At 34.7% G+C, this 26207-nt stretch overlaps 1 protein-coding gene across 6 annotated transcripts in view; it reads right to left on the bottom strand.

Annotated features, from left to right (window-relative positions):
- The window catches only part of LOC111051472 (PAX-interacting protein 1), a 140416-nt gene that overhangs the window by 90514 nt on the left and 23695 nt on the right, over positions 1-26207 (bottom strand). For all 6 annotated transcript variants that reach the window (XM_039441277.1, XM_039441280.1, XM_039441279.1 and 3 more), the window contains exons 2-6: positions 18242-18426; positions 15047-15224; positions 12714-12876; positions 11748-11908; positions 2771-2935 (exon numbers count right to left, since the gene is read on the bottom strand). In XM_039441277.1, coding sequence (XP_039297211.1) covers positions 2771-2935; positions 11748-11908; positions 12714-12876; positions 15047-15224; positions 18242-18426 — 852 coding nt within the window. The remainder of the gene's footprint in view (positions 1-2770; positions 2936-11747; positions 11909-12713; positions 12877-15046; positions 15225-18241; positions 18427-26207) is intronic.

The raw sequence follows: 26207 nt of genomic DNA, 5'->3' as shown, positions 1-26207 counted from the left end.
ATTTTCATAGTAAAATTTAAAAACTCCCTTAGGCTCTATGTAAGGAACTGTTTTGTTTTGGATTATGCTTCTGACAGTGGTAAAAATTAAATAATTTTATTTAAATTTTTCATATTTAATAAAAATATTAAAAAAGACGGGCGTGGCAAATGTTACCCTTGATTCGGACCTGGTTAATTTTTGAAATTAAATTAGAAATAAATCCACAATACCGGAATGGAAACCGATAAGATAGGCCTACCCAGTTTTAACCTGATTAAGTATAACTTGAGATCACAAAAATTGAAAATGGAACACAATCCAAATTCTGAAACAGTTTCAAAAGAAAATGAGCTCACGGCTATATTAATCATTACTAAAAGAAAATAATGAAAAATTTCAAAAAATTGATAAGAAATTTCAAAAATTTGATGAAAAGTTTGAAAATCAGAGTAAAATTTAGAATGATAAAATTGAAGCATGTAGAGAAAAGAGTGAGGGAATTGTTAGGCTAATTGAATCATATAGGTCAGAACTAAATGAAAAAATAGACAAAAATGAAATAAAGCCCAAGACTTGCAAAATCAGATAAATAAATAGCAATGAGAATAAAATCAAAGAAAATAATATTGTTCTTTCAGAAAAAGTAACTGACATAAATAACAAAATTGAGGAATTAGGGCAGGAGCAGGAATGTAATAAGAAAGAAATTGATACCGCAAAGTCTTCTGTAAATTTTCATATTTAATAAAAATATTAAAAAAGACGGGCGTGGCAGTAGTCAATACTGACATCCATAGTTATCCCACAAGAGGCAGCCTTAATGTTAGTTAGTATTGAGAGCAACCAATATACAAGCTCTAAGAAAAATTGGAGATTTATGTCAGTAAGGCTATTCAATGAACTTGATGTGGACGTTCGAAAGATGAACCTTCCACGATTCAAGACTCACTTGAGGGATTTATTACTGCAAAGGTGTCTGTATTTTGTGAGAGAGTTTTTTGTATAAGTCCAAAGTTTACTGTGATACATTGTTATGCGACTAAGGGGCGGTTTCCGAGCTCGAGATCCATAAGTTCTGGACTTACAGAGTCCAGGATTGGAATAAGCTCTCGGGTCTAAATCGACTTTCTGAGTTACTAATTAATTTTATCTTCTAAACTCCGGAGTCTATCAAGTTCTCGACCTATTTGAGTCCAGGACTTTAATGTAGTAAACATGAGGGAAATTCACAATATTTTGTAGTTATATTGTTGGCATTATAGCAAAACAAAAACAGCTGATTGCAGCGGGATAGTTCAAAAGAGCATGCTCTCTAAACTATTTTGTGAAATATTCAAAGCAAAACCTAACTAAAACCTATGAATGAATAAACATTTTATTTTACTTTATGCTATTATTGATTATTGATCCTAACCAGTGATTTTGGAATAAAAATTTCATTAGGCTATTGAATTTGAAAACGTATTTGTTTAAAAAAAACTGGAATAATAATTTATTATTGTTATATTAATCTGTTGAATATGGCATTGATTAATAACATTCAGATTGGAATATAAATTCCAAGCCAATCCTGTATTATATTTCTTGAACATTTTTAGGTTATGTCACATTCGTAAAATAAGGTTAGTTTTTTACGCATAATTCTGATACAATTTTATTGCAAAATAAACTTGCAAACTATAAATTATGAATTTAGATGGACTAATCCAAATAATTTAGGTATTCAATGACATCTATTTGGCTTTTCATCTACTCCAAAACAATAACTGAATTGTGTTAGCTCAGTTAAGTCTAGAACTTAAATTTAAACCCTACCCCAGTCGAGGGTTTAAAATTACGCTGTTTTAAGTTCTGGACTTAACGATTTGTAATAAATCCTCGACTCGGAAAGAGGCGAGAATCTAAAGCCCTTCACTCAGAAAGCGAAATTATAAACTCCAGGGTCTAACGTGATCTCTAAACTCCAGAGTCTATTCAAGTTCTCAACTATGTTAACGCTCTGACTCGGAAAGCCAATTTTCTGACTCCAGAGTTTAAAGCCAGTTAAAGTCTGGAATTTAACTAAATCCCGAGCTCGGAAACCGGCCCTTAGTGTTTGCTATTTATATATTGTATTATTACACTGTCACCTAATTAGTTGCTCTTTGTATAGGCTATTGTAAATGACGTTGTTTGTAACATTACTATGTTCATTGACAATAAAAGATTGATTGATTGATTGAATGTTATTAGTTTATGTGCTTGTATCAACTATTCAAATGACTACTCGTACAACATTTTGTGTAATTTTTCTAATATTCTGCCTTGTTTTACAATTTGTATTGTTGGCTGTGAATAAATTGAATTAAATTACACTTCCTAGAAGAAAAGTAGAGGAAATGTTGAGAGTGATGATAGGACATGATTACCTGCTGGCCCAACTGTACAGGTTTAGAGTGGTTGATGGTACAACGTGCCCACTTTGTGGACTGCATACACCCACTATCAACACTCCGATCCAAATTTTTGGTCAGTCATCTTTGATCTGCCATTTTGATTCGAACTTCATTTTTTTTTAAATGGGAAGTTGGTCATATAATCATTATTTCAATACAGAATTTGAAGAAAAAATGAATGGCGAAAATTTACATCGATAGCTCAACCGGTTCAGAGATATTCACATTCAAATATATACCAATAAATCATACAAAAATTTCACTTCATTACAATTATTGTAACATCTACTCACATATTATATTGATACTCTATAATATTGATTAATTTGGTTCTCCGGTACCAAAGGACTTACACTTGATGGAGGAGGTCTCCATTGAGTAGGTTGCAGCAAATGCTGTTGTACCAATAGCCTGGCTTGTTGCTGTGGCTGTTGCAGAGTTGGTTGTAGCGGTGGAGGTTGACTCTGAGTAGACACGACTCTCGTCTGAGCTAGTTTCATCGTCTGAGTTGCAGTGGGCTGAAAACAAACAAATCATTTTTATAAACTTGATCCAGTTACTCAACATTCAGAAACTAATTTAGATAAGAATTTCAAGGGAATTTGAGTTACTTTATTTCAAAATGAGTAAGATGATAATTACTTCTCAAGAGAATCACTCTTTATTAGGAATAAGGTGAGTGTAACCAAATTTAATTGCAAAATAATAAAATATAATATTCCAGGCGAAATTGAAAACTTTTAAGGCCTGTTTCACACGGCAGAATCACGTCTCCTGTTGCTGGATCATATTTCATAGTTCGTGTTTCTAACGTGTCTATCACATGAGGATCCTACATTTCGGGCGACGTTTGCTCATTGTATAACTTCATCATTGTAAACTCATCACTTTTTCTCAAAGTCTAACTTCATTGCAAATAAATATAGAAGATTTATAATTTCAGATTTGGTTTCAGCAACCTCGAATTATATAAGCGAAAAATTAAAAATAAGGGAGTGATCGCATACTTTTTAAAACCAACGTTTTCCTGCAAAATAAGAAAATAAGATAATGATGATTCTTCTGCTTCTCAAAGGGATAGGCATGCAGCTACTAGTGTTACATAGTTACTCACACAGCCGCCATCTTGTTTTTTACACTATTTTTTCTGAATAATGCCATACGGAAGTAAAACTATGTACTAGGAGATACTAGTTGTCAACATACATGACAACTAGACAAAACTACAAAAAAATAATGAAATTTTTCTAATTCATAAAACAAAATGGCGGTCGCTTGAAATTTTATTCCTGGAATAACAAAAAAAGTGATTTTAAAAAAATATTACAAGAATAACGTTTTTTTAGTAAATTTAATTATTTAATATGACAGCTTTAGTGATAGGCGACCTATCTTTAGGGGGCTTAGGTAACGTTATTTTAAAGTTTAAAATACTGTTAATCGCTTACTAATAACATGCAAAGCAAACTGAGATTATTGCATTATTGAGGCAGACTTTAGCAGCAAGACTGCCTTGGTGTGCCCTTCAGTGCATATCTCACTTAATATTCGTTTAATATCAAAAAATTAGGTGTCAATCGTTTCGTAATTAAATTTACTGAAAAAGTTATTCTTTTATTTTTTATAAAATCAAAGGTTGTTTCTTGTTATTCGAGGAATAAAATTTTAAACGCCGAAATTTTGTTTTATGAATTGGAAAAAATTGTCATATTTTTTGTAGCTACAGATGTAGTATACAGTTGAGATTATAAGCGCCTAAAGTTTAAATTTTTCGGACAGAACATTTCAAATTCGGTAAGAGATAATTCCATGAGATTCAGAAGATAGATTCTTCATGGTATTTTTGATAGAATTAAACAAAAAATTATGAAAAAAAATGTTTTAAGAAAGTTATTCGATTTACCATTTTTGGTGAAAAAATTGTTTTCTCAAAAATTTATATTTTGAAAATATTTTTGTTTTATTTAATCAAAGATACTATTAAGAATGTAGGCTATCCTATAAATCTAATGGATTTATCTCTTACCGAATTTGAATTGTTCTGTCCCAAAAATTTAATCTTAGGCGCTCATATATCAAAAAGTAATGATCGGAAAAAATGTTTTCCTGAGAAAACCTTTTCATTTTGATAGCTTGATATATTACAAATCGAAAAACTTTGAAAAATATCACCAGTAGAAAGTTCATTTTTAGCCTTTGCGCAGCCATAAGCATAGTGTCATTTCCGTAGTTTTAGCCATTATTTAGAAAAAATAGTGAAAAAACCAAATGGTGGCTGTGTGAGTAATTAAGGAGTTTCAGGCAGTTTGAAATTATATTTAGATATGTTTCATACCCAAGAACAATTCCCTTGAATATTGGTAGGGAGTTGGGAATTTTCAAGAAAAATAGACTTTGAGAAAAAGTGATGATTCTCGATCAGGAGAGGTGGTTCCCTGCCACGAGGGGAAACGACGTAACAAAAGCCGGCCTGGCGCGCGATCATTATGTGAATGACAACATTGGAAATGTATTAAGGTAATAAAAGACGAACACTGTTCAGTGATCATGATTCACGTCTCCTATCGTGTGAACAAGGCCTAATAAATATCTCCGTTTGTATAGGTGGTGACATGTGTATGTTGATGTTGTTGAGTTGTTTTTCAATAGTCTTAGTCTCGTGATGTTTTCATGTCTCGTGATTTTCCATCAGGGGCCCATTTCACAAAGCTACAAGTAGATAACAAGTATTGTTGCCAACCATGGTACTGGAAAACAGCTGATTACAAGCATTTAACAAAAGCAGAATTGAATATGGGCGTTCCCAGTGCTTGTAAACATGTGTTCCCTCTTTCACTGACAAGCGTTTTACAAAACAACAATCGTAGTTGTCAAAAAACTAATTCATAACCAATATTTTTTTGGAAAAAGTTGATAGATATGTAAATGTTTTGCATAAATAAAAAAATAAAATGCTAAAACAAATAGAATGTTCCATGATTATTTCTAATATTCCAAAATGTCCTATATTCCCTATTCATTATTTTGAAAATATATGTGTTAGAAAATAATATTTCATGAATCTTCAATAGTAATTAATGTATTATAGGTTATGTTCTTATTTCAAATCAAATCAAGTTTTATTCAATGACAACATTTACATAACAAATTTCGTTACACATATGATATTACAGATCATTGAATACAATACTGTTTGCTTAAGGAAATTCTTTTCTGCAAACAGGAGTGAAATACATTCAGAACTCAACTATAAATGCTTATATAAACTCAAATGAAAATACTTATCTGAATTAAGTTTAATTATCTTGATTCATCCCACATACACATACCAACACACCCACTCACCACGGAGAAATCATAATCTATATAATAAGAGAGAGTAGGGTTGTGTTGGTTTGTCCGTGTGTTCGTTTGTTCGCATCAAAACATGTCAACTAGTGGATTGCATACCGGAAAAACAGGAATGTTTTAGATCTCCCAATTTTGCACATAGATTCTAAAAATATTAATTTCGTGCACCTGGAAGCCCAAATTTCAATTTTCCTTCTAGATTTTTCATAATTTATGTTCAAATTTCATTCATAGGACATAGCATTTTATACAGCCAGCATAGCTTACATTGTTGTAAAATGTGTTTGTTTATAAGTGAGAAACTTATAACGTTAGTACAAGACGGGGATGTTTCATGTTTCACAGAGACAAGTTCTCATAGACACAAGTAGTGTTTTTGAACGATATTAGTGTCACAGAGACAAGTTTCATAGAAGCAAGCACTTCTATAAATGACAGTCTCACAGAAGCAAGTTCTCACTCGAACAAGGTGTCTCACAGAAGCAAGTACAGTGGCGTAGAGACAAGGTAGCGAATGTAGGAAGAAGTTAGGCGTGTTGCCTACATCTGAACTTGAAGGCATTCCATTATTATTTGTTCTAGTAAATTGAATGTCTGCTGTTTTTTAATCATGTAGGTGTATGATTATGATTAAAGGTTTTTCATATAAGATAGGGATGGGTTAGTATCCTATTAGAATTAGATAGAAAATAGAGAGAATTATGAAGATAACTCAAATAAATAAATTGAGTTCTATGTAAATGTGATATATTTCTACCAAACTCAAAGATAACTATTCCAATATATCTAATAAGTATATATTAGACCTTCAACCGGAAAGAATAATCAATATGAAATGGAATATATAAAAGCCAAATAGCCTAACACTGACCTATTCATCGCTTCTTAAAAACCACATGGCCAAAATGGTTTTTCATTATAATTCCTTCTTTCGTAATAAATTGTTTATGCTTCTGTATTCCTGAGCGAAGCTCGGTCCCCGATATTATGAGCTAATCATCGTCTTCTTTTTCCGAGCTGTTGTCTCGAATTGTAAATTCAAATTGATAATATCAACTTCAGGCAGAACATAACTCATCATACACATGATGAACATATGTGTTTTTCAAGTGCCGTTCAATCTATAACAATCTGTGAGGATTGAGTTATTAACATTTTGTTAATAACTTTGGTGTAAACGCAGTTTTAGATGCCAAGATTTATCATGGCGAACCGAGTTACGAATAATAATGTCAATGAAAAACTTCATTTTCCTCATGAAATCTTTCCCATAAAAATTTCAACAGATTGTTGTTCTACAAGAGTTTCTACATGTTACAAAATGAAAATCCCAGTGAAAAACAAAAAGTGCCACTTGATAATTCCCAAATCATCTTTTTAATCGTAGCTCTGATTCAACTGAGCAATAACTTTCTGAACTTACTGAGTTAACCCTCCTAGTACCACGTGTTTGCATGAGACATAGAAGACCAGGTGGGGTCGTTTCCGACCCAGTCCCCAATTAAGATTTTTCCCTCACAAAATTTAATTTGAATTCGAATGAAAATATTATTTATTTGAACATTCATATATTTAAAAGGGGAAAAAACACTTGAATGATTAAAAACTTTTTATAATATGAGTGCAAAATTCCAGCTTTCCAGTGCTTCTAAATCTACATCAGAGTGTGGTTAAACCACAAACAAGCTTGCTGGTATTTACAAATTAAAAACTAAATCTGCATAAAAAAGGCATAGAAATACGTCATGACATGCCTAGATAGGATAGAAATAATCTGTTGTAATTTATAAACTAGTTATATTCTCTCTGGGAACTTCATAAGGTGTTTCTATGCATGTATACAGATTTCATTTCTATCTGTAAGTTGAAATTTCATTTATATCATTACCCACGATCAATTATATACACGCTAAAAGTGTGTAATAACTATTCCACTTAACGAGAACGCAAATTGAATAGAGAAATTCAAACAATAAGCATCGAAATAAGTTGAACAAGAAAGGCCATGTGGGGTTGGATGCGACCCCGTTCTTGACACCTAACATTTTAATTGGCGATAATAAAAAAAGTTTACTTATCACGAACCTAAGCTCTGGTCTGTGTCTGGAGAAATACTGAAGGAAAGGTTACATGGAAGGGGGTGGCGTTTCCCCCACCAACATGCCCACAAACCGATAAGCAATGGCGCCTGGGGTCGGATACGACCCAACGTGGTACTAGGAGGGTTAATAAAGTAACATTTAAAATTATCATAAGCGCAATAGGACTTGGGATTCCATCAAATCAGAATAAGTATTAGGCCTATACCGGTATTCATTTTTACAGGATTGAAGTAGTGCTACATTTATATTAGCATATCAATAGATTTTATTTGTAAAGAAGTAAGTTCATTACTTTTATATCAAAGTTCTACTTTTCCCATTATGATATAGTATATTGACGACTACTGCAAAACAATGTTTGGTAGCCCTGGTAATGTAATGTAATGTACGGTAATGATATGTGATCGTATGGTTGATTGGAAGTCTCCAACCAGCCTGATCAGATTTCTTAGTGGGGCCATTGGCAAACATTTTAAAAAAGCTGATATTATAACAATGTCTTTATTCCTAGTAGATAGCATTTCTAGTAGATGGCTGAATATTCTCGTTACCACATTGCAAAGGATGTTCAGTGAGGTCTACTGTTATCTGGACTACTGGAGTATTGTAACTCCTAATGTCAGATTGAGTAAGAGCTTGAAATTTATTCCTATCTAGTGAACTCCATGTTCAATAATCTGCCTCTATCGTATATTAGAGGAAACTTGCCTCTAAATAAATTAAAAAACGCAGTAAATCCAATTCTGAATGAAAATGCTTATTATACCGTAAATTAATTCTCAAATTGTTGAAAATGTGATATTCAATGCTGTGAGTTTATAAATAGTTTATGTTTTTTTTCAATGTATGACTTAATTTATTCAATATTGTACTGGGTGATGATAATAATTATGACTTGATAAGACTGATTTGATGAATGATTACACTATTCATAAGATGACTACTAAGATGTTATGAATTGAATTGCTCATTTATTGTATAACAGAATATAAGCTGAATTCTTTAGGCAAGGCCTAAATCGCCTAATCTGCATCCAAATTGTTTGTATTTATCGGTCAATTTATTTCTTATTTCTAGAAGCCAGCTAAGAAAGGGGTATTTATCAGTGATGGCTCTTAAACTGTAGGCTTATTATTAAATAACGAGTTTAGAGCACCGGGAAAATGGGATTTATATTTCATTATAATAAGTATTCAAAATTACGTTTCCAACCCACAATTATTGTCTTATTGTCATGTCCTTAAAGTTAGTGAAAACCATATCGGTTGGGACTAATCAAGGTTTATTTAGGGTGGTTTTAATTATTAGTTTTTGTGTTACAGATATTTCACCTAGATCTAGACGGCTATTGAAACATTATTGATCTAACTAAAGCATGATATTAGTGTCAAAGACAGAAACTGCATTTCAATTCATTATCATGTGTGTGTGTGTGTGAGAGAGAGAGAGAGAGAGAGAGACCGAAGGAAAGGGAGTGATGTGGTTGAGTGGGAGTGAGAGAGTTCAATATATTATATGCTATATGGTGGGTGAGGAATAATATATAAAGAAATATATAAATATATATATATATATATATAGAAAGGAGACTCAGTCTCCGAAAATTTCCCCCATTTCTAATGCTAATGTAAGTTTTTAAGTGTTTTCAATCTATTTATGTCTTGTGTCTCCTGTTTTAATTTATATTAAAAACTTTAAAGTGTTAGAAATGGGGGAAATTTTCGGAGACTGAGTCTCCTTTCTCAACCGAGCAGACTGCAGTTTTGAATCCAATGTTCGTGTGACCACAGAGTACGCACAGAGACTCAATTTTAGCAGCAGAGACCACAGATTACGCGGTGCAGACGGATGGAGAGAAAAAGGGTACAGATTCAGGGGACATTAGGGGGTATTTAGGGGGCGGTTACAAACGGGATATTTAAGATTTGAGTGAGTTATGAATAAGGAAAGGTGTAGCTTATGAATTGATAGAAAAGAGGAGATTTAAAATTAGAAATCAAAAAAGAATTAGACTAAAATTGGAGAAAGGAATTGTAGAGTTGAACTTGAATGAAATTTATTTTTCATTTTTATTGAACATTTAATATATATTTGATAGCTGTGAAATGTATTATGATATGATGAAATTTATTTCAATTTAATTAAACAGTTGGTAGCTATGGTACTATTGCTGTCTGTTGAGACCAGGACTGGAAGCAGCTCCAAGCACCCAAATAAAAGCCAATTCTTTTGTCTTGACATCTATGGAGGGGGCTGTGGGAGGGAGGGTGTTAAGGACTTTGACTTTGAAGCATTGGTCAAAGTTCTTGTTGTGCTCAGAGCCATGGGTGGGGATGGGTAGGGAAGTATTATTTTTAAAGGAAAAAATCCTTTAAAAATTCCTTTCCTAAAAAAAAGATTCCTTTAAAAATAATACTTCTTTACTATGAAAATACTACTTTACTATGACTTCAAAAATCTGGTCTGCCATCTTGGATCCGCCATTTTCAATGCAACTAGGTAAACATGAAAATATGTACTTGAAATGGCTTTCATGTTTGGCATTGACTGAGTCTATATTAATACCCAAAATTTAGCTTTTGGAGAGAGCTCGTTCGTTAGGACTGACAGTAAAGTCCGGCTGCTATGGTGAAAAGGATATATTTTGCTCTAGCTTTATAATACAGTTTTCCTGGCGCAGTTCGGGCAGTTTAAAAGAGAATTGTTTTATTGAATAAGACGGGATCTGAACCCATTTCACTAGATCAGTTATTTTGCTTTTTAACTAATAATTAACGTCACGTTTCAACCAGTGAATGCCAAAGGGGGAAGCCATCTTCAAAAGGTAGGTGTTATCCTTTTTGAGTTTTTCTTTGCTAATTAATCATAACCACAAATATTTTATCTTTAGCAGCAGCGTGTAGCTTTCCCCATTAATTTCATATCAATATTGTTTTTTATAATAAAATTAATCTTGTTTTGTTTAAATGTAAAATATGTTAAAGAATCATTAAAGTTCTAGTTATTCTGTTCTTTTTTGTTATCACAGTTCTTTCCCTCCTTACATAATTAGTGAAGGCACATCCTCCTTACATATTTGGTGGAGGCTTCTCCCGCCGTTCCTCATCTTGCTTACATAATTGGTGGAGGCTCAAGGAATTTTACTCCAGCTTTTAAAATTTGGACTTTTCCGGTTACCTCAGTGAAGATTCAATTTTTGTGGTTTTCATTTGTTGTATTGTTGTTGTGTTTTATTTTCCCATTTATATTTATATTATGGAATGAGTGCAGTGGTAGATCTTAGGAATATTCGTACAAAATAATTGAGTCTTAAAGAAGCGTTGTCCATAGCTCAGGAATATAGATTGTTTGTTCACCCAAATGCGGATTTAGGTTTTTTGAGATCTCATATTAGGATCTTGAAATTGTCGTTGTTACAACCTGAACAGCAATTACTTAGTCAAGAGAAAGCTCTGGATCATATAATAGAAGGGGTCAGGTTATCAAACGAATTTACAGCATCCCAATCTTGCCTTTTTAGAACAAATTTCGAGAAGAAAATTTACTCTGGATTCCTCAGAAGTTAGTAAAAGTGAACAATCTATATCTGGAGACGAGGATTCAAATATTCTTAATAAACTTTTATTGAAAATAAAGATAGTGTGGTTCAGACAGACGTTATTATAAAATCGGATACAGTTGGTTCATTTGAAACATTGAATATGGGTGATAAAAAGCGACCTTTATTAGCTCCACGGATATATGGAGGAAAGAAATCAGAGGATGTTATAGTTTTTTTTGTTCAATCTCTATACTCAGATTCTGTCTAAATAGACAGTATGCTCTTAATCCTCTGAAGAATGTAATAAACATAATAATTATGTGTTAGGATGTATACCTGATGAGTGGAAGCTTGAGTTGAAACAGCAGGTTGATTCCATGGCATACGTTGCTTCAATTGTTGCAGAAGTTCGTTACTTAGAGTGGGAGCTGCATTACTTTCTTCCGCTGGGACTTCCTCGTCAGCAAATCCTGTGATGTGTGCTGTGGAGAGGCTACCTAAACATTCATACAATTAATATTGACATTAATTGAAAATTGTATTCACAATTATTTCATCTTTTACGTTTATTGCTGAACGAGTTTTGTTTCAATAGGCTCAAGCCTGGCAACCATTGTTACATTATAAATAAATACTATCAACATTATCTAGTTAGTAAAGTTTAAAATTTATATCTACATTGAACATTAGCCTATCTATTTATTAAGATTTAAAACAACTATTCTAGAGTGGATACAATTAATTGCGCTATCAAACAGAAGTTGTGAATAAAGATAACAGTGAATTTATGGATGAAATTGTGAATGAATGAAAAAGGTCTAGTGTAACGAAAGACGATTTGTCACTAGTATAATGAAAACTGATAGGCCGCGAATCTTGGGAACAAGAAGTAGACTTGTAAGTTCCCTTACCCCTACAACAAAAATCACTGTGTCAGACGAATGGAGGGGGAAGTCTGTCTATAGCTTGTTATAAAGTAACATGAGTTTCTTGAATGTGGAGTTTTGAAAATGAAAATATTAATTCAATTTCAAAGAACATTCAAACAGCTGCGAAAAAACTGTATAATACTGAGAATTTCGATTTGACCAATTTGCTCAATTTTCGATTATGCCCACATAAGCTCCAGACTTATGCGTAGAGAAGACTTATAGAGAAGAAATAACCATGAGTTGACTAAAAATGAGGAGCTTGGTAGAATGATTAAAATAGCCAAGCCTCCAATAGAATGGAAAATAATGTGCTTCATGCTATCAGTAATAGTACGGGAGATGGAATCGCGAAAAGAACGGTATTAGTTACCAGTAATTTTGCTCACAGGCGATGACTTTTCTACAAGAAGTCGAGGATGGTAATTTTCCTCACTGCAACGAGATTTTTTCTGAAGACTATCAATAATCCAATCGGGTGTAACAGTAAAACATTTACTGTATTCACTGCTGCTGGTGACTTGTTCGTATTTTTTCTGGAAGATTAAAGTCAAAATAATATTTGATAGTTTTTTATAGTATTTACATTTTATATTACATACATAAATATCACTTTTCATTACATTTTTGTAGCCTAATAGCAAATGAATCAATAAATATTACTAAAATGTTACAAAAATATTATACAACAGAATCAATAAAAAAATGTTTCTTGCTAATATATAAACAGAGGGGTTATGAAAACAGACTGGTACCATCTACCTGATTTTCTGTTTCTAGGCCTACTTGGAAACACATCATCCAAACCTCTCCCATGGTTTACACTTATTGCTCCTACACATCACGTCTATTGTTGGATGCCAAAGGAGTTACTTAGAGCAAAGAAAACTTATATGATTGAGTTTGTACAAGTTAATGAGCTATTTATTACTACGATCAAGTATAACATGTTTTATTCTATGCCCAAGGGTAGTGTTATCAGTTACCCAAGTTATCCAGTTGCCAGAAGGACATTTTTCAATATTCCAGTTGGTGTTTAACCAACATCTCACTCATTATTTCTGTATGATCGTGGATTTCATCTTCAGTAGTTTAAAATTGTTATTGCGGCTAGAGGAAAGATTTTTAGAGTGGAAATTGGCGAAAATCCTATAACGTTTTTAATGGATTAATATCGGGCCACCGAGCTTCGCTCGTTATTTTTATTTATTGATAGACAGAACACGATTCTCTAAAATGATCATGTTTATATTTTACAGCTGGCTATACGTCAGCTTATGAATTTCGGGGATGCGATATTTTGATTTTCCACAGAATCACTCGCTCACTTTTTACTATCCACAGACGACGAAAGTCCCAGCTGTTTCAGCCAAGGATGAATATTATCCTTTTAATGTCGTTCAGCGAGATTTTCCAAGGATGAGACCTAGTGCAATCGAATTTTTATCACATAAACCTACTATGTTCCAAATTTCGTGAAAATCGTTAGAACCGTTTTCGAGATCCGTTGAAAATAAATAACCAGATATAAAAATAAAAATAAACAGATATAAATATACAGAAATATATAAGTAATTCAAGGTTCTATAAAACAAAATTGAACATAAAGTTCTTTGATTAACGGAGAGGAATTTTTGTGTTCTATAAGTTATGTGATATGTTGAACATCAAGATTATTTATATTCCCTGATAGCCGAAGCCTAATTGATAAGAATAAACGTATTCCATAACTTTGCAAATTATCTATCCCTTCAGATGAGAAAACTGTTGATGAAGTGGGAAATGAGTGATAATCACTTAATTATGCAATCTCTTAATCTGATAATCTCTTAAGGGTGCAATAAAAAACAGCTCACACTGCTAGATTAAATCGGACATTATTGAGAGCTACCGGTACTTGATTTAAACAGTAGTGTTAGTTTGAGCGTATCCATCAGAAACTTAATCTTTACGATTACGAGTAGGGGTTGGAGTGCAGAGATCTGTTCCAACGAAAAGAGAAAGAGACGTTAAACAAACTACTGGTTCCATCTGAATGTTCACCATCAATATTCACATCTATTGTTTTATGTAACAATAAGGGTACAACCACACTGAAAGCGGAGCGGAGCGTAGAGTGCCGTGGCGTTGAGGAGCGTCGTGAACAATATCATGTTAAGTAATGAGCTAAAACACACTGCAAGCGTCTACTCGCAGAGCGGAGCTGATCGTGGCGTGGCGTCAAACTTTGAAACAATCTGGTTACATTAAACAGATGGTGATATTCACCAAATAGTCTACGATTCAAGTTAATTTCATTAACCCACTCTGTCCTAGCAGGCTTAGCTAAAATCCAATACTTTGAGTAATTGTTTTCACAAAGTAATGTCCGTGCAAACTTGGACAACGCCATTTTCTAGACGCTTGACGCTCAAACGCTTCCTGTGTGTGAATGATGAACGCTCTGACCACGCTCCGCTCTAGAACGCCACGCCACGCTCCGCACCGCTCCGCTTTCTGTGTGGTTGTACCCCAAGTGATACTTTCCGAGTCATAAACCTTCGCTCCAAGAATTAGTGATCCTCAATCGATGGTACCAGTAGGTTTCCATAACCCAAACAAGAGTTTTACACTGAACAAACACTAATGTGAATTTAATAACTTCATAAAATGTTTGAAGATTCTGACATTCAATTAAATAAGAAGGTAGGTTACAAAAATACTCACTCCAGAAGCTTTGGTTGTAACAAGATGTGTTACTTGAGGAGTCAGTCTGGCTTGGAATCTTGCACCATTATAGAAAAGCATTGCCCAGAGAGCTGCTGCATCCTCACTTGATACATTCGATACTGTGGCCACAATACCGGCAAATATTCTCGTATCTCCAATCTCAAAGTATTTGGTACTAGTGAAAATGTCAAGGAATAACACAAAATAGCATGAAGGGATCATTTTTAGGTTACTTCAACTGACAAATAAAATAAATCAGGTCAGAATGAGTAGAGGATGCAAGAATCAATATTCATACTCTAGAAGTATAGATATTTTTCAGTAAAATTCTTCCTTACAACGGTTAATGTAGACGATTTTCCAAGTTTATGTGACGCCTAAAATAAGCATATTTTCATTTATTGGTTCAAGATAGAAAGCAAAAGTGATTTTAATGTAAAAATGGATGTTACAAGATGTCTTTGTTACAACTGAAGCACTTTGAGACCCATACTATACGGACCTAATAGACGCTTCTTCAGTAGTAACGAAGTGCACGTCCTTTGAATGGATTCATTTCCTTGAAGCAATTTTGTACTTTCAATTCACTAATATTTAAATTTCTTAATGGAATTTAGTAAAATAGTCAGTTTACTAATATAAAAATTTCAATGTTTTGGAAACTTTTGATACATTGGTATTGGTGATCTGGAATTAATTAGTTTTCAAAAACAGATTTCAAATGAATAATTAATAAATATTAAGTATGAGCTGAATATTTGAAGGTGGGTGATTCGATAAGGTAGGTAACAAATAATAAGAAGTTAGTGCCGTCTTTGGCAGATTAATCATTCAAATTATGTATATAACATTCACAATGGGTAATGCCGAACGGTTATTTATTTATGAAAAAAAGTTTTACGAAAAAACAACGACGCCATTGAAGACAATGCGCAGAAGAAGCTGTACAATTTTGTTGCAGTCGCACCCGTGACAACGAACCTTGATTTCTGCCACTCAGCTCCACTACCCCTCTGCCCTTCACGAATTCAGGGGTCGTAGGGGAGGCAAAGCGACGGTGCACCAGTTGCTAGGTCCTGACCTTGAACAGAGATCTCATCTGTTGATAACGGCGCGTCGGCCACTCACCAAAAACCAATGAATCTCCCAAAATCCAAGACTGTAGTAATGAATAAGTTTTGAGATATAGTTATTCCTTATCTTGATAGTAATAGTTAATCAATCGAGTACAGTTACCTAAAATTATTAACTAATATATTCTTCTGATTTATAGTTATGTTGGAAATACGAATTTTCTAAATCTAATTGCTGTTATGTGTCATATCTGGATTCAGCAATCCCTTCTTTAAAACGTAAGTCCCATTTTCGAAAATACCCGAAAGCAAGGGAGTTATGACTGTTTTTAATATAGCTTTCCATTATCATATAATTATATAGTAAAAACTTACTAAGAAAATTACATAATAATTATTCCGCTTCACAAAGGGAAAGGCAAAGGTTTTTTAGAAATTTTTAACACTTCAAAAGTTTAAACATGAACACTTTAAAACCTAAAAGCTCTAGTTTTTAAAAACATTTTTTAAACTTTTAAAGATGAATCCGAGAATAAAATCATAAATCATCTCCCATTATCACCCAATAAAATACGAGAAAAGGGAATATTGTACAGTAAACTTCACTGAATTGTTTACGTGGTCACGATTTCAATTGTCATGCAACAATCTAATTTATTAGGCTCAAATTGTTGAATAGTAATCTCAATTCCCAGTAATTATTGACTTGAAAACTTTGCATCGATCAATAAAATCTATTATGAACATACAGTATTAACATTGTACTGATCTGAATCGATCTAAGGTGATAATAGGAATTGAACGAATAAAAGATGTCATTCTATTCCAAGTAAAACGATTGAATTAGAATTACTGAGTGGATACTGCATACTGAGAAATTAATAAATAGTTCAGACCAGTCTGGCGACTTTAAGGCTATTGTGTTGTTAAACAATTATAATAATACAGTAATCTCTGATGACATATAAAATTTATTACAGCACAATAGAACTTAGTAGAATTGCGTAATAATAAAAAATATCATATCATGGGTTGTCGATTTAAGTCACTGAGCTGAATCCTCAGTCGTAGAACTATGGACCAAGCGCAAACTTTTGCTTTGTATGTCGTATACAGTAAAAACAAGTTTCGGCGTCAAAAACGGCTAACAAGAGCTAGACTCCATTGGGTTCACGCCACACTGTTCAAAGAACTCAGGCAAAACGAATGTATATTCTGTCATCAATTTCATGATTATCACAAAAATATCTAAAGTGAAAACGTTGTGTGCAAACCTGCTGCCACGAGGAGGCAAATAAATTAATGAAAAGTTATCAAAATAGTGAACTGGACATCTGTTACACATTTTTAGTCTGAGACATAATATGATAATCATAAGATTGATGACAGAATCCATTTAACAGTTATTCATTTAACAATTTAAAAGTTATCTTCTATTTTTTAATCGGCATGAAAACGTTGGTTTTTCAAAGTTAGCTACAGTAGATAAGTACTGTACCGTACAGTACTGTACAGTTCCTACACGTTTTTACTATACAATAATAATGGAACTATATGATAATGGAAAACTATATTAAAAACAGCCATGACTTCCTTGTTTTCAGGTATTTTCGAAAATGGGACTCAAGCTTTTAAAGAATTTGGGGTCGCTGAATCCGAAATCAGAATCTTCCTATCTTTATTTTCAAGAAAGATAGATTATGAGAAAAAGTGATGACGCAAGAGACGTGGAATCATCATGTGAAAGACACCACTTGTCCTACAGTATCTCGATCAGGAGAGGTTTTTGCCTGCCTCGAGGAGAAAAGACGTGACAAAAGCGCGATTCTGGCGCGCGATCATCATGTGAAAGACACCAATGGACACAATGTACCAAAGCAAAAAAACATTAACACTGTTCAGTGATCATCGAACAAGTCTCAGCAGTTAGTAATGGAATAGGAGAAAGTGGATCTTAATTTATTATAATTAACCATTTTTTTGTTCAAAAATTTCATCAGCATTTTTAATTTTGTCACAACTTTCATCAGCATTTCAATTATTGCTTCTATTGTGTCACAAAAGTAATAGCCTATATTTCCAAATGATTGAATAAGTATAAGAATTTCCAAAAGGATACGGAAGTAGCTTGTTAAACTTTTTAGACTGAGTAACCCAGTTGCTGGAGACTGCCGGAATTTCATATAAATCGTTAGCATCGGTAATGTCGCTATCAGAAGGGTCATCTCCCACCAAACATATGGTAACATAATCAGAAAAGTAGGCAAAACTCTCAGCACCACCGTTTTTGAGAATATCTATAACCTGAAAATAAAAATAGTCAACAATATAATTATTTTGAATGAAAAATGTTTAAATTCAAAAAAAGTTCAATTCAAGTCATTTATAGGATTTTCAAAATATGTGAATATTAGAAAAAAAATCTATGGTATCATGTGTCACGAGATTGTGAATCTGCAACTTGGAAAATACAAGATATTACGGTATTCATTTCATTTGTTTGTATTCTTATGCCTTGTTTTCAATTTTACGGCTCCAGTAGAGGATCTATGGTTGTAATTGCTAACATGCTACAAAAAAAAAATAGCTTAAATGATGTTTCAAGAGCAAGTGTGTAAGGATCTTGGTATTTTATTCAGTTGTACATTGTCCTTTTCAGCACATGTTGATCACATCATTGGCAGAGCGAATAGGCTATTGGGCTTTGTTCTGAGAAACTCTACTGGCTTCAATAATATTGAAACTATTGTAACTCTGTATCAGTCACTAATAGTCACAAATGTCCTTGAGTACGGATCTATTGTCTGGAGTCCCTCTACTCATCAGGATACATTAAGAGTCGAACAAGTATGCAATAAGCTTCTTCGCTTCCTATTTTATATGCAATTTAGAAGAGCCTGTCCCCTGGGTTTTCCTTCTGGACGTTTGAGATCCCTTTTCAATATGGACTCTTTGAGGGCTAGACGTGACAGGTTTTCGTTGATGTTTGTGGTGTCACTTTTAATAAATTACATTAATTCACCCGCTTTCCTTTCTATGATTGGCTTCCAGGTACCCACGTTCAATGTCAGAAGAGTTATGACCTTTCATGTACCAAGATCAAGGACACTTCATAACTTCTGCTCTCCACGTAATAGAGTTCTGAGGCTATTTAATAGCGTTTGTGAAGGTGTTGATGCGTTTTTGAAGGCCCTATTAGTGAGGTTAGAAGGCGCATCATTGAGGCCATTCATCTTTGAATTCAGTGGCAGAATAGGTTCACTTAATATGAGGTCCATACTTCTTATTAGTTTTATAGAGTAAATCAAACCTACAGTTTAAATTCCTTAACTATTATACTTCAATATTTGTTGTTATTAACACATTTTTTCTTTTTTCCTCTGCTTTCATCAATTTTCTTTCCACAGTGGCACATGTTTCCCCATAACCTGTTTCTATGATCAATTGCATTCTTTTCATAACTTAATATCTTCATTCTGTCTTTATTACTTATACTTAGATTACTTATGCTTTTCTCATATTTTTCTTATGTATTTGTAAATTGCATGTACGGTATCTCTTATTTTTTTGGTAAATTGTTTAATACGATTGTAAATTAGAGTGAAGACTGTTTTGGGCTTAATGCCTGTAGTCTTCTTTGTTCTGTAATAAATAAATAATCAATGAATTTACCACTCTGCATATCTTAGTCTCAAAAAGATCTACTGCCAGGAAGTCATCAGCACGATGAGGACCAGAAATCGAGAGATTGATTAAGAGCGCTACAAATCTCTGTAACGCTACTTGGGAAAACATAGATAGTGCATAGAATTATAAGAAACGTGAGACCAGATAATCATAACAACTTCTTTGTTCACAAAGTGTAAGGACTTTGATAAAATGATAGTGTTGTGGTCGGAGTGGACAAGAATTACTCCAGTGAATCTATTCAATATTGTGAGCAGCAACAAGAAGTAAAGTACTCCTGACATAAATGGTGTAGCAACAGCTATTGTAGTCAAAAGCTGCCTTTGAATTTTTGGCATTCCATTTGAGTAGACTAATAAATGAATGTTTATTGTTTATTGTTGAGTGTTTGCTGTACCACAACCTCTGCGTCAAATTGGCTCATTATTTTTGTGGTATGAGTAGTCATTAATGGATTTATTCATTTTGTGATGTGGATGGCTAAAGGATTACGTGATGATTCGGAGAGCATTTTTTTGGACCAGTAGAATGTCTCTGGCATATGGCGAATGTCCACATATCAAAATAAATACGATACAGTATGTGACTACCAAAATTGCATGGTACAACATCAGCAGTCTCTCGATTCTCAACAGCACTCTCAACTTCCTGAAAATAAAATATGACTCTCGACAGCTTCTTGCAAACTCCAAGAATATGATGCTCCCAGGTCAGCTTTGAATCAATACTGAATCCAAGAAGGGTGACAGGTGCCTGGTTTAGATATGTGCTGCCAAGAGTACACATCACTTTCTGGGTCTTTCCTTCGTTGAGAAGGAGCTTATTTGCGAGGAACCAGTCCCTGGCCTTAGCAAAGAGTTGCTGTACTCTCAATCTTGCTGCTGTGGGACCACCACCCCTACTGATGGTGGTGGTGTCACCCGCAAAGAGAAGGCTTGAGTCATCGGGTCTCAGATCATTGATCATATTCAGGAAGAGCAAAGGCCCAAGCACCGATCCCTGAGGTACGCCATGAGGCACATGTTTTTCCTTGGAGTAGCCCTCAACAGTGAAACGACCTGCTTACTATCCAGCAAGTAATCTGCTACCATGCTCCATGTTCTGCCCCAAAAAACATGTAAACAGCTTTTTATCAAGCTCACATGCTGTTCATCTTTTTTCGTTACTCCGTACTAAAGAATTCTCAATTTTTTATTATATTATGTTGTTAAGAGTATTATGAGAGTTTAAGATATTAAGATGTTCTAATATGTATAGATAATTGACATTAAAATTCCATTTTCAAACATCTGAACATCGTCATCAAGTATTATTTCTTCACAGAGTGAATAGTAAGTATTACAACCATATCTGGAGAGCTTTTCCAGCAGGATCATCCTGTGAGACACACAATTGAACGCCTTAGGTCACACAGCACCAGGCTAACTGAACTCTTTTCCTCGAAAGACTTATAGATACTGCCCAGCATCTGTAGCATCATGGCAGTCTCAATGACTTTTCCAATGGTAGGCACAATCAATACAGATCTGAAACTTTCACGGACCTCAGGATCACCCTTCTTGAAAATAAGTAGGTACTGTTCGAGACATTCTGGGAAAATACCTTCTCCTAGACAGGAGTTGATCAATGACAACAATGGGCCAGCTATTGTACTCATAATGCTCTTCAAAACATACACAGAACGCCATAAACATCCTGGCTGTAGGTGACCTTGAACCTTCTGATATTTTTCATCAGGTCCTCCATACTTATCGGCCTGAAAGTACATAAGTTATGAGGAGACACAGGTAAAAGTAATATGGGATCAGATGTAGCCTAGATGCTGGAGATCCATTTACAATGTCAGTCACAGCACTGCTTCTAAGTCAGTCACCATTGTTTACCTGATCTGGGCTACGTCTACACTTTGTTGCTGGACGTGATTTATAAGACTCACTAATGAGGTTCCATGCTGCCTTGGGTTATGGGACTCATCAATAAACTTAGCATTGGTATTTTTAGTTTTTTTGGATCTAGCTCGATCCTATAGATGTGCTTTGCCCTGAGGTAGTTCCTGTACTCAGCTCCTTGCAGTGAAGGATTTGATTTGTGTATTGAACAGAGCAGTGTAACAAGCAATCTAATGCGTTCAAGCTCTGGAGTATACCATACATTTCTGTGTTTTGACTGGGCCTTATTGGCTCTTTTAGGATGAGTTTGGAATAAAATCTATTGCTGGGCAAGACTGGTCATATATGCGAGTTCATGCTTTATTGGAAGTGTTGAATCTGCTCTCAGTCAAATGAATCTCCTGTAGAAAAGTCAGTTTGGCTAAGATTTTGTTTCAACACTCCAACATTGTCCTCAGTAACTTTTCTGGCTGAAAAGTCATACTGATTTTCTCAACTGGGACCAACAAGATTTCTCTTCATCTGACAATCAATATCAACCAACACTGCACAATGATCAGCCACGATAGGATTTACAACTATTGAATTGTAGGTGCCTGAATTATCATCTGTTGCCACAGCATCGAGACAGTATGGACCACGTGTAGGTTGCGGGTCAGTCCAGAATAGATTTTCAGGATATTGGTAAGTTTACCCGATCTTACATCCGCAGTGTTCAGATGAATATTGAAGTCACCACCCACATACATCTTTTCAGCAATCACAGCAACATGCTCAACACATCTTTCAAACTGAAAAGCTTAATTGTTAAAAGAATGCAATATTTGAGCAGTAGACAGAAATTATCACAAGTTAAATGGACTCTTCAAAAACATTTCCACACAAAAAACACTCAGATCAACAAGCATGCATTTATCATTGAAATTTGCATCGCCATAGATGGCAACACAACCATTTTTATTGGCTGTGTGACAGTAGATATTCAATAGTTTCATTTTCATTGTCATAGGCTACTCCAGGTTATTACAAAAAACAGTTTCTTCACATTTGAGCCATGTTTACATGCTGGTGTATACTGTATAAGGGAGAGATCATTCAGCCTCTCCTGGCCTCTCCTGCAGGAGAGATCATTTGAATGCAAACAGTGTAGTTGTGCACATTACAATGCAGAATTTAAATTCAAGCCATCATCAGTTGGAGATCATCACAGTGAAAAGCAAAGTAAGTACAAGTGTTTATCATATTGTTTTAATATTAAGCTTATATTTTTTGTAGAACTTCTCCATGTTTCTTCTGAACAATGTGTATAGAGTATATTTCCAGGAATTTAATATATTTTGGTTAGGTTAGGTATGTTGAAGTTACTAGTAACTTCTCCGACTTAACCTGAATTTGGAATTTTCATTTTTGTCATTGTTTCTAAGTTTAACCTAGATTTGGGATATTGATTGATGGATAAAATATTATTGGTTTCAAGCATATAGAGTAAATTGCATGAATAGAGGCCTCCATGGAGGACCTATCACTCTAGATCAAGATGCACACAGGATCCATCACTCTATATTATGATGGTCATGGAGACCTGTGTCACTCTAGAATAGGGGGACTAGATCAATGTGTCCATGAGGGACCTATCACTCAAAGATGGGGACATATCGCTCCAAGATGCCCACGGGGTCTATCACTCTATATTAGGGGACGTAACATTCTAGATTAGGGGGACTAGATCAATGTGTCCATGAGAGACCTATCACTCCAAGATGTTCATGAGGGCCTATCACTCCAGATCAAGATGTCCATGGAGACATATCGCTCTAAGATGTCCATGTGGGACCTATCATTCTAGCCCAAGATGTTCATGGGGGCTTATCGCTCAAGTGAGAGGCTTCCACTCTAGATAAGGGGGCATATTTCTCTAGATGACCATGGAGGACACATTACTAAGAGAGGACCTATCACTCTAGATTCTAGTCATTGTGTATTATTATTAATCTGCTTGTATGTATGTTACAGATGTTGAACAGCAATTCTCCTGCTGCCACTAATACCTCCACTGATGGCGGCTCCAGCATAGCATACCAAATATATATAGATGCCGTTGAAATGAAACCGCTTGTAATGGGCAACATCAAGGAGCTGGAGTATGAACGTCCATACAACCTACTTTGCGTCAAGAGATGTCAGAGTGAGAAACATCCAGACTATGGCGTGAGGATCATAGCCCATGTGGAGCGGGAGAACGACATATTATCGATCTACCTACCAAAGATTTACATCACAACAATGTTCAAGAGCATCACAAGCAGCGAGACAGTGGACATGACTGGCTACAGCATCAAAGTGTCTCCAGAAGGGCGAACACATAGGGTGAAGCTGCTGAAAAATGAGGAGTTGGACAATAAGGCAGAGTCAACGATAAAAAAAAGATGAAAACTAGTACATTGTAAAGTGCGAATAAAATTTTCCCAATTATGTATTGGTTTTTATTTATCAAATCCTCTTTACTCATTCAGTAATGTAAAAAGTAGTTATTCTATGAAATATTCAAGGAGTTCGAATATCCAAGCAGTAATGAGATATCCTCTGCAGTGTGATGGGTAGCATGTATGCTTTCAAGAGTCTCAGATATGAATCCTAGAATGCGAACAAGCCATTGCATCTTAAGGGATATATTCCCCAGTTATATTTATTGAAATAGCATCCAATAGTATTCAGTCACTGTTCACTAAGTGTTCATATAGGTAAGAAATCACCTTGCTATACTTTCAACAAAGGCTGTTTCAACGACCCCCACTCCATCACCCCTGCCACAAGACTAACGGCCACGCCAACCAGTCTTTATCAGCATCCAAATCCTGTTCCAACAAGTCTATATGACGTCATCCCTCAACTATCTTACTATAAATACGGCAGCATTGATCTGCATTCGTTCAGTTTGATCATGTCAACGGTGCAGTAAACATGGATACTTCTAAGGTGTTTAATGTGCCTACGCTCTGTGGTAATAAAATCAAGCCTACCAATGAGCGGTTTGGTTTGTGGCTTCTAACAGAAAACCTGTACAACGACAACCTTGTGACAGACTGATTACACTGCTGGAGAAGAACTGTTGGTGCAGGATGACTCAAATCTTGTGCCTATTACAGAACCTTTTTGTGACAATATAATGCTTGTGAAAATCTGTGCTTTGGACGATTGTGAGGCGATGGACAAGAGACTTTTTGTTCTAAAAAAGGATATATGTGGTGCATTCAACTTATATTTGAGAGGCCAATTCTCTAATATGGTGTCAGCCAAACATGGAGTCAAAGCAAAGCTGCCATACCTATTGGACAGTGGAAGTAATATGTCTCATAAGATTCTACAAGTGCTTGGCAAAGACAATTACAACAAGGTGAAACAAAAATGCCAGGAACCAGTGGGGTTCCCTTACAAAGTGGAGCTTGCAGACGTACCAATTGCTACATTGATGGAAGAGCTACCGAGAATATTGGAGCAGCTGAGGAAGGATTACTTCTATCTACTTGACTTGGACATAACACAGGACTTTGCTGGAATATTCAACAAGAATGGGATGTGTGACTTTCTAACTACAAATCATTGTTTCTGCTTCCAAGGAGAATATAGAGAAGACTATAATGTGATAGTGGATAACAACAAAACTGTTGGGATTGATTGTTTGACTTGGGTTAATAGTAGTGTGAGGGTGAAAATTTACAATAAGTTTGTATGTCAAATCACGAGCCCTGGTGTGAACAAACAGTTAGGTAACCATATTGTGGACTTTATTGCCTGTCCAGATGCAAGATTACGGGAAACTTTTACCTCTGATGCAGCTAAAATACATGGTATTACACGTTTGGAAGCTACAATCTATAACTACAGTTTAGCAAATAGAGACAACAGCAAAAACTTTGACCCTATTCAGGATAGATTGTCACTTTTGAATAATAGTAGAAATTATTTCCAAAATGCTCCAATTTATTCTGTGTCCTTGGCTAAAATGTGGACAAAACTGACAGATAATCTGAAAAATAGTTGCTGTTTGGTCTATAATGATCTTCTACAGTATGTTTACTGGGGTAATAGCAATACGAAGAAATTGGCTGGAGTGCAAGTAAAGCTCCCCACTGACCCACAACATAGAAATAAAATAATTTTTTTGTTATTTCTGCATTCAGTTTCAATTTACTACCTATCAATTATGTAGAAATTTTTGAGGATGCATCCAACAAGAATAATATCTGTTTCTCACAAAGGTGCTATATTAAGAGTGGTGAGACATATTTCTCCAAGTCAACCACAGTTTTCTCTATCATATCCAATGTTGTTAACCTAGATGAGTTGGGTCTTGTAGAAAAAGGTAACTTGATACCACAAGTCTTAAGAAAAAGAGTGAACATAGTCTCTAAGTTTCTTCCATACCCTGTTAAAGAGATAAAGCCCTTGTCTCCTATCACAGTGCTATTAGCCAAGAAGCGTAAGCTAGAACTGGATGAAATTGATCTA

The sequence above is a fragment of the Nilaparvata lugens genome, chromosome X, assembly GCF_014356525.2.
Source record: "Nilaparvata lugens isolate BPH chromosome X, ASM1435652v1, whole genome shotgun sequence".
Taxonomy (NCBI): Eukaryota; Metazoa; Arthropoda; class Insecta; order Hemiptera; family Delphacidae; genus Nilaparvata; species Nilaparvata lugens.
Note: the sequence above shows the minus strand (reverse complement) of the source record. Positions and strands in the feature narration are given on the sequence as shown.